General features: G+C 34.0%; 1 protein-coding gene across 1 annotated transcript in view; it reads right to left on the reverse strand.

Moving 5' to 3' along the window:
• Positions 1 to 10,622, reverse strand: part of ADAMTS3 (ADAM metallopeptidase with thrombospondin type 1 motif, 3) — a 288,200-nt gene that overhangs the window by 23,681 nt on the left and 253,897 nt on the right. The window contains exons 11-16 of the mRNA XM_011927136.1: positions 10,415 to 10,528; positions 8,251 to 8,396; positions 6,857 to 7,032; positions 5,617 to 5,750; positions 3,977 to 4,100; positions 557 to 637 (exon numbers count right to left, since the gene is read on the reverse strand). Of these exons, the coding sequence (XP_011782526.1) occupies positions 557 to 637; positions 3,977 to 4,100; positions 5,617 to 5,750; positions 6,857 to 7,032; positions 8,251 to 8,396; positions 10,415 to 10,528 (775 nt within the window). The remainder of the gene's footprint in view (positions 1 to 556; positions 638 to 3,976; positions 4,101 to 5,616; positions 5,751 to 6,856; positions 7,033 to 8,250; positions 8,397 to 10,414; positions 10,529 to 10,622) is intronic.

Genomic DNA, 10,622 nt, shown 5'->3' on the forward strand with positions numbered 1-10,622 from the left:
AAACCTGACACATGCCAGATATTAGAATAATTTAAGATTAGATTACTAAAATTCACCTGTGGTTGGTTGCTTTTCAAAGAATGTAAAACACAATAAAAATAAGGCAATGTGCAGTATTGGATCAATCAAAATATCAGAACTTATTTGTCAACATAAGTATGATGAATTTTTCTGACATTCCTTAATTTAGTTGATTTTATTAACATATTTATTTTCTTATCCCCATTACAGAGCAAAAAGTGTATAAGAAATATAAGCTTGTCAAATGATTTTTTCCCTCATATAATTAGGAACCAACCCCAGTTTCCATAAAAAATTCAAGCTCTATTTTTTTATAGTTTTTATTTTAAAGTAAGCATAGTTGGGAGAAATGACCAAAAAAACCTACATAACATTCAATTAATGCATTTATATATGATTTTGATTCTTACATATGTGTATGCACATATATGTACATATACGTATATACATATACACATATCTATATTTATGATTTCTTTGACATTTCAATGTTTCAGTGCATGTTGAAGCAGAGCCAGCAGACAGAAACACTTACCAAGAATATGAGGAGAAGCCTCGTCTTCTTGGATTAACACATGTCTAGCCCCAGGGGGTATATCAAACATCTTAAGGTACCCTTTGCATGTGCAGTAAATATTGTAGGAAGCAAAGAAGAAAACAAAAGCAATAACCATGGTTAGTTGAGCACTACATTCTTACTGCTTCTGCATGCAGAAGAGGGCATCCATAAATTTAAAGAAGCAGTTTCAGAAATTAACTTCAAAGCATTGGTAGCGTTTGTGAGATCCACCATGAAATTAGAGGAAACTTTTTTTTTATTAAAGAGGGAAAAAAGTTAATCTTGTTACCAATGTATTAGTCACTTATCTTGTGTTGACCTTCAAATGATGTCAACAACAATTCAGGCAAATACTAGACTTTCCTGCGTCCCCCTGTGTGATTCTCTGTGTTTTCTAAACCATCCTTTTCAAGTGGAGTCAACTTTTAATGAAAGTTCACTTAAGTGGTGAACTTTTTGGGATATGTTATCTGCCTACATATTATTTTAAAAGTCTAAGAGGGAACTATAGATAGCTAAACTTCTAATTATTAAAATATTTTCATATTTAAAGCCTTCTTTATTATAAAGGAGTTACAACAGAAAAATCAGTGCTTTCATTTTTCTTGTGATCAGCATTAATTTTAAAGCTTTAGACAAGTTTTATGATGGGACTATTTTAACCAAATTGACAAAGTGGATTTCAAACCACTTAGTTGGAAAATGTGTGCAAATTGTGTTACGCATTGCCTTTATATGCACCCTAACCTTTTCAAAACCTCCTAAGCCAGAAATAAGAAAATCAATATGCCTAATTGGTTGCTTTGGGTTTTAAAATCATATATCATTCCTATTACTGTAAATGTCATATATCACATACTATGTTGATATTATCACACGTCCTAAAAATTATCTTACAGTCATTTAGAATTAATATTATGCTCATAAGTCATAAATATTATGACCTGACAATAGTCAGGTCAATTAGAACAGATGTTATACATCTCATTATCATATAAATAAATGAATATAAGAAGATTATGTAACCTACACCTTCAATACATTATGAAACATCCAGTACATATTCTACGGAGAGTATTAACAGAAATGCAGTTATCAATCCACAATTATTGATGAAATAAGAAAAAAAGTGTTTTTGCCATTTGTATATGTACAATAATATATACCTATGAATAAATTTACCTAACTTTTTCACAATATTTATTAGTGTCCTAACTAAATAAAGTGGTCCTTTTGGGATCAGGGTGTTGAGCACTTTAGCCTGGGGTAAAGTCTAACACATGAAATGTACCATGTTTGTCTGAGTACACAGTGGCTAGAAGGAACATGCTTAAGATGCCAAGTAGAACAAAACAGCTTGATGCCATTTATGGATGCCCGTCTTTCTGCAGTTTGCTACAACTTACCCAGTACGTTTTTAGCTTCTCTTGTTTCAGCAAGAGAAATATTACGAGCTCCTTTGGGTAAAGTGAAAGCGCCTCTTGTCTTCCCTTAAATAGAATGTCTTTAATTAGTGGTGGGTTCATGTTTATCAAAGTCTTGTTGTTTCATTGACTATCTCATAAGTCATATATTTTGTTAGGCAAGATATAAAATATGTTCTGTAAGTTTATGTGTTGAAGTCACAATGCATTTGTAATAGATAATGCCAATAAACTGTTAATAGTCAATGAAAGTAAGACTAAGCATGAAAGTAAGGCTAAATAGATGATTTGAAGTTGAATACTTGCAGATTTCATTTTCCAGCAACTTCAATTCTTTATGGCACCTCTTGCTTAAATGTTTTCCTGTTGGAAAAGGTTAATCAGTCTATTAAATCACTATGATGACAATATTAGTGCAAAGATATGGATGTTAGATTATCTTTGAACCGTTTGAATTGGTATGACAGATGAAAATTTTCTAATGTTCTTTTGGCCTTGATTTGCAAGTTTAGCATAATGTTTGAGCTATCTGAAAAACGGTACCAATACTTTATATTATACATAATATAGAATGAATGAACATGGAAAAACCTTTTCTTTACATTAATTCACTGTGGAAATAAAACAAAATGAATTATTTTACATCCAAAAGAAAATAATAAAATGTAACTCGAATAAAGAAAGCACAGTACATTATTTCACAGAAAGATGAAGAAAATTACATTTGACTCCACTGAAACATAATACATGTATGTAATTATATTTCTCTTTGCTTTAATAAAATAATGCAATCAATCAGAAACAGCAATATTTGCTTTTTAACAATTTTCAAAGTACAAAATAAAGTAATTTATCACACCGGAATAGCAAAGACATCAGTAACAAGAAAAACATTAGAATATAGTCTCCTAGTAATTGAGTTGGGTAGCTGGGGTATAATGGGAGTAAAAACAAGAAACTAAGAGAATTATTTCATTTGGATGAAGACTTTTTTATAAAAGGAAAAATCACCCTGATGACAATATACTTAATGTAAACCATATTTCTTTGTTTTTGTTTTACTTTCATGATTTTATAAGATACCAACAGCTCTTTGGAAGACATGAAAATCTTCTTAAGCAAACACCACATCAAATTTATCTTTAAGTGCTGAAATCCCAGAAACATTTGCCCAATAAATCCTTATTGAAGAACTGAATATCTGATATGAACTCAAGAAATTATTCAGTAATAAATATTGGTATACAAATCTTTTATGAAAATTCCACTGAATATTATTAAACTATAGATAATATTGCCTATTATTTGATGTATGACGACAGCTTTTTGTTCTGCCTTTGAACCTTCAGTGTATGTCTAAGTCCAAGCTATTGACTATGTTACAAGCATAAACATTTACAGACATGAGCAATTACATCTCAGGTTAGTTTTTGGTTGTACCTCAATTTTGTTTAAAGTAAATTTTTAAAAATTATGTGAAATACAGATCCAAGATTCCTAGATTTATAAGCAGGATAAAACTGTTCACTTTTAAAATAAGCAAAACTAATGTGATACTTTAAAAGTTGTATCTAAAGTTTTGTAATTTTTAAACTCCTGATCAATAATTTATGTGCAACAGGAATTCAAAATAAACATCAATTCTAATAATTCAATCTGCATTTTATTAAAAATGCAAAATAAAATACATATTTTGGCTAGCTATTATAACCGATACTGATTTTATTTGTTTCTTTTCTAAATTTAGTATGTATTTTTTTCATCATTGACACTATGGAGTATGAATTCATTCAAAGTTTTTTTCTGTTTTGTTTTGTTTCTAAGTTCCTTAAAAGGTAATCTGAATAACAATAAATCAGCAGCTAAATTGTGGTTATGTTTATAGAGAAAATTCTGCATTTCTGAAAGAAGAAGCCTCAAAAAGTACAAATCACAGAGAAGCATACTAAATTCATGAGAGACCTCATCTTACCAAGCTTCCTGGGAGTTCTGGTAAATGTCCCCTTCACGGTTCGACAGTGGGAATTATCTCCTCCACAGACACCACACTTATCCTCAACCTTATTAGAACCAATTTCTTTATCACAGCCCACTTTCTGGAGAGAGAAGATGTCAAATGTGGCTAATTTTAATGTGCCCAGTAGTGGTCAACATCCCAGAGAATGATGAACCCTTCATGGCCCACAGTCAGCCAATTTACAGTGAACTGCCACTGTAGTCATGATTTTTAATACCTTAGTTTTTTTTTAATAGTGGGAAATCAAATGACTTGTACCCTAAGTAATAAAGGATATATTTCCTCTACTCCAATGAAATATTTACACCATTTTAAATTGTCGTAGTCATCAAACACACATAGAATGAGCACAGATGTAGCTGATGCTGAGGAGACAAAAAAACAGGAAGTGCTTTTCCCTTGCTGCTCTCACATTTATGATGATGGATAATATAGTGAGTTGTATATTAGTGTAATCTTTAAAAGATGGTTAGGATGTGAGATAAAGTTTCACAAGAGTGGTGAAGACTTTCACAGGGGCCAGAGAAACACAGAATGGAAAGGCATTTCAGGAGAGCAGATGAGTTACAACAAAACCAGAGAGGTTGTATGTTCATGGAAAGTGGGTTCAGAGGTCAATATCTAAACCCATATTTAAACCAATGGAAGGTTAGTGTTTCATGATAAGGAAAGAACAATGAAAAACCTGCATGGAACAGACTGCAGAAGACTTGAATACCAGGAAGAATTTACACTTTCCCATGAAACGGGGAAATACTGAAGGTTTTCTGAACCAAGCCATGTTCTAAATGCAAATCACTGTAGAATAATGATACACAATACACTACTGCACTCAAAAGTATGGGATGAAAGATGGCAGGGAAAATAAAGGACACATGCATTTAATGTACTAGGTACTGTGGCAGGTAAAAGCTGAACAAGACATACTATACTTTCAGGAAAATGTAAGCTCAATTACTTTAGACTCATTAATACAACACTTCAGTTTTGCTGAAGTATACAGGAAATATACATTAGGAGCAGTGTTTCAGTTAATAAGATAATTTCATATCAATTTAACTATGAACACAAGAAATAAAATGCATTTTTAACATGAGATTAAATGGAGCAAAAAAAAACCACGTTTGCTTTTCCACAACTTTTCTTCTAATGTAAAATTTAGCATTTAAGGTTAGTATTGATTAGAAGGTGAGAAAGACATGTCTTATTATCTTTACAACAAAAGATTAAATACACTTAGCACTGATTATTTTTTAAAAGACCTTATATTTTAATAGTAGATGGCTACTGAAATATCCGAAGCAAATGCATCATTACCAATTTGTATTCCCAACCTAGAGGCCTCAGAGTTACTCAGAAAAGGCATTTGGCTGGAAATTAGGAAAATTATTTGAACCTTGATTCTGCCAGTGACCAAAGTTTGATTTGAGAAAGTATAATGTCTCCCACATTTATTTTAGCTATTGAACTATTCACGGACACTTATTGTAATGTGATTTCAAAGATAAAATAGTTTAAAAAATTAAAAATGTGCAGATGAATGACAGTAAACGTAGATACTGTAGAAAGCCTTTGGGAAAGCAATTTGAACTTACCACACACTCTCCTCGCACACATATGCTATATGGATCTTTGTAAGAACAGCGCGTTCCATCATGCACCAGTTGTTTCATGTAAGCAACATCTCCAGACTCCTTGGACTGACAGTAAAGATGGCATCTTTTCTTGGCTGCATAAGATGGAGGATAAAATTAACTATTTACATAAAATGGCATGTTTGAACAGCATAGTTTGTTTTATTTTTAAATATAAAGTTTGAATGTGATTTCCCAAAAACAAAAGGAATACTGTATAAACAAATAAGGAGTAAGGAGAAAAGTATGTACACCTGACATATTTGTTTTAGCTAAGGTGACCATATAATTTATCATCTAAACTAGAAAAGGGGCTCTAGTAATAGCAGGAACAACAGGGATAAACCGGGACTGCCCCCGGCAACCCTAGATTTCACCATAGCTCTTACATAAATTTTAATTCGAAACCAGTTTAGTTTTTGTAGTATTAGAGCACTAAAGAATGTCTCTGATTTGCCTCAATTACCTACCATAGTTTTTGTCTCTTACAGGATGCAACTCACTTCACCAAAATAGATAAACATAATGCATTTCTTCTTAATGCATTGCAACTTCGAATTCTTATGTGTATTCCTCTTTCCTTTAAGGCGGATTTGAACTGAACCCAGTGGTGTATGTAATCACATGACTATTTCCTTTCATTCACTCAAATAAGAAGTATGGCAAAAAGTTGCCACTTGGACATATTTAACCAAAAATTCAGAAGTAAGAAGTGAAACATAAAAAGAAAATTTCTAAATGTATTTTTTAAATGAGCTGATAGTATAAAAGTAAAAGGTTATAAGGTATCTTTTGTTATTAAATAATGATCTTTCTCTTGGTCCTGACTCAATTGTCAAAGAACTAGATTTTTCTCTAGTCGTTCAGAAAGGAAAGATCACAATATTCCAGAAGTATTTCCTAGTAGAGGGATTTTGGTTGAATCAGGAATTCCAACATCTCTCCCAGGCATTCCTTTCCACTGGTCTTTCACCAGTGATGGTGATAGTGCTGCTTGCCAGGAACTATTGCACAATTCTTACCTCTTTACAGAAAGGGTACTTTAGCCTTATTCTTAGAAACTGAAGAGAACGTACTCCTATAAGCACCAAGTTTCCTGAGTTACCAAGTAGGGATCAAGAGTCCATGGGATTGGTGCTGGCAAAGCTTAAACTGTGAGTAACCATCCACACAGCAGGGAGAAGAGCAGGAGGCTACTCACGGTCAGGATGTTCATATGGCAACCAGTGGTGTTTGGTATTCTGGTATTCAAAGTGGGAGTTTCGCTGCTGACACTGCTGTGCTCTGAAGTCCTCAAAGTGTTTTTGGCATTCTTCTGTGTTACAAAGTTGGTACTCAAAATTAACACCAGGACAATCCTGACCACCATTGATGGGCCTAAAGAAAAGACAATACTTAAAAAGGCCTTTTGGCTTCTGTCTAGCAATTGAAGCTTGCAGACACAGTGCTTGAGGGCATAAAGCCAGAGTTTCTGGGCTGCCAGCACAAAGTGAATGAACTCATACTTCCTAATTTCAGTCCCTTTCCAAAAGCACCCTTCTCTCCCTGCTGGGTGGAAAAATAAAACAAAACACGGAGCTCAACTTAAATCAGCTTTTCAATTCATAGATTTTAAATGTATGGCAAAAGTGTGTAAGAAAAAAAAAAGCATGTATATTGAATCAATACAATGATATTTTTCCACCATGCATAAAACACATAGATGCAGCTCAAAGAAACTTTGGTCATTGCTCCATGACTCGGTTTCCTCATATGTAAAATGCAAATAATAATATATCTTCCCTTTGAGGAAAATTGCGAAGATTAAATGAGTTGACATTATTTAAAGCACTCCTAACAAACCCTGGCTCATAATGAACTTTAGCTGATCTTTTAATTTTTATTGTCTTTGTTACTTCTAATACTACCATCATCTCTTCCTGTGAAGGCAGGTATGTGGCATCAGACAGTCTTACGAAAGACATGCTCAGAGCCATCCTGCTGCCAGAAACAGAGAGAAAAAGCTGCTCACATATAAAACCCTAGACAAGGAAGAATCCTCTAAATGTGATAATTCAGTTGTTTTTTTCTTCATAAAGATTGCTGAGCACACAATAGAGATTCAATAACTGTAGTCTGAGTGAATGAGTGGATAACTTTCCCCCAACAGTCACCTGGCCTTCTATCACAATCTTTCTTTTGCCCTCCTCTGAAGCAATCACATTCCACTCCCTGAAGACAGTGAGTCTGTATGCTTGGTACCGCTCTTTCCTGGACACTCCCTTGCTTCTGGCAGTCGATCTCGCAGTGCCCATGCCCACGCCCTTAGGGCACAGTGACCTACTTTCCTTGTTCAGCTTCTTAATATTCCTGAACAGAAACTTCTTTAAAAATATTCAATCTCCATTTGATCTTCTTATCTTCATCACTGACTGCTTGTCACAAGACTGATAAATGGAGATGTATCGAAAACACAGACTGGTTTATGAACCATGAACAATTTCTTTTCCTGCCCTGTGTTTTACATGCACTTTATAAAACAGAATACTAATAACATAATATTGAAGTATTTTCTGGTTTCTCTAAAAATAATGAGAATTACAAGGATATACTCACATGGGATTATTGCACTGGCGTGTTCTGAAACGAACACCAGTTCCACATGTCCTAGAACAGGAGCCGAATTTAGTCCATGACCCCCAATTGCCATCTTGTTTTTGCTCATTAGCATTCTTCCACATGCAATGACCCTTATAGCACCACTTAGAAAAATGACAAAGGGTAATTATTAAAATCATGCATACACTAAAGTTGAAGTTGTTATACAAGAACCATCTAGTTAAAGGGCTTTGTTACTGCTCTTTTTTCTTCCAGGTGGAGATGCATTTAAAATTATCCAAAAGCAATTGTATCATTAATATACCCTATCAAAGGGTAATTTAGACTTGTATTTTTCAAGTATAAAATTAAAATGGAAAAACAACATTCACTCAGACTAAGTTTTTAAATGATACATTCCCCAGTGAGCATCAAACATTATAATCAATAAGAACTCTTTGAGCACCCAGCTTGCACAGCTGGTAATATTTTACCCTTCATCTGTCACTACCTATATCATATCAGAATATTTTGAGGGCTATATGATCTTTTTAAAAATGATAACATAAAATATGTCTTGACTTAGATAATATAACATGTCTAAAACCTATACAGCTTTCAAAGCACTTTTATTTAACTTGTAAATTTTTTCATTCACAATGATTCTGAGAGATAGATGGGTCATATATATAATCATCACCAATTAGATGAGGAAAATTGAGGCCCAGAAAGGTTCATAAGTAGTTGAAGGCCATCTGACCAAGAAGTAATTAAGTGGGGCTACCAGAACTTTGATACTATAGGCACCCAGCTTAGAGTGCCCTGCATACAGCAGGTGCTCAAGAGATGTTAGTCATTTTCCTCTCCAACATTTTGACTTACTTTTTCACACTACATACAATAAAAGCATTTGTTAAAACTCAACTTTTATAAATTTCAATATAACACCAATATATTTAAGAAAGTTGGATGTTAAAAAGTTAATTATATAATTTTTATAAAGCAAAACTGAATCAACTCGTTATGCTCTTGTTTTTAGTCAGAAGTTTATGACATTGAATTTTCCCAAAGCAAAACATTGTATATAATGTGCTTTGCATAGTTCCTAATATAGTGCAAATACTTAAAAAGACAGGTTTTATTATTGATATGCATATAATCCTTGTCAAAAGTACAGTTTATACACATTTGAAATTGAGCTTTGAAAGAACTAAATGCCATATAAATCTTCTGTACCAGGTTTTGGTCCTGCCTACAATTTCTTATTTCTAAACTAGTCAAAGCTCTTCAACTTGAGTTCTTAACATGCCTTTGTTTTGGGATCTTTGCCCTTACGAGTAGCATAGCTTGACACTAAGCCAATTTCTGAGCATTCAATCCTGACTACACAATTTGAGATTTAAAACCCCTGGGCATCCTTCCCTAAGGAACAAGGCCAAATCTTCTGTATACGTTCACATGACTTTATTTCTGGGCAGCTTTCACAAGGAACAGGATGCCAGCAGGTCAATCAGATCCCACTACCAGGGGGGCAGATAGTCTGCTGAGTTGCTTCTTCCTAGTCTGACAATAGTGGGCTGAATTGTAGTCCCAAAGATACCAAGTCTTAATCCCTGGAACCTGTAAATGTTAGCTTATTTGGAAAAAGGGTCTTTGCAAATGTGATTAACTTAAACATTTTAAAATGTATCCATGGGGTCCTAAATGCCATTACATGTATCCTTATAAGAGAGGGGTAGAGGGAGACTTGACCCACAAAATGAGGAAAAGGCAATGTGGCCACAGAAGCAGAAACTGGAGTGGTGCGGCTACAAAGCAAGAAATGTGGGGTGGCCACCAGAGGCTGGAAGCAGCAAAGAAAAGATTCTCAACTAGAGCCTCTGGAGGGAGAATGGCCCTGCCCACACATTGATTTCAGTTCACTGAAATTCATTTTTGACTTCTGGCCTCTAGAACTGTGAGGGAATAAATACTCATTGTTTCAAGCCACCAAGTTTGTGATAATTTGTTACCTTAGCCACAGGGATCTAGTATACTATCTTAGTACATTACTATAATAAAACCTTGCATACTATGGTTTTCATAAAAATGACAGTGCAGCTGTGTTCACCACTTTCCAGACCTTTAAAGATGATAATTATGCAACACGTTACATATTTATTGTGTAAATAGATATACTCACTTTTCCAGCAGCACATTCAGTCCCATCAAGTGGAGGTCCCTTTTTAGTCTTACAAAAGTAGGGATTATCAGGATGGCTACACCACAGCTGTTTACATGGGTCAAAGGTTCGGAACTGGAAGATAGATAATCAAATTCTCAGTGAACTCTCAGCTAGCAAGACATGCACCAAAAATATATTCTCTACAGTTTCTTCTGTCCTGTTTCTT

The sequence above is a fragment of the Colobus angolensis genome, unplaced genomic scaffold (assembly GCF_000951035.1).
Source record: "Colobus angolensis palliatus isolate OR3802 unplaced genomic scaffold, Cang.pa_1.0 Scaffold70, whole genome shotgun sequence".
Lineage (NCBI taxonomy): Eukaryota > Metazoa > Chordata > Mammalia > Primates > Cercopithecidae > Colobus > Colobus angolensis.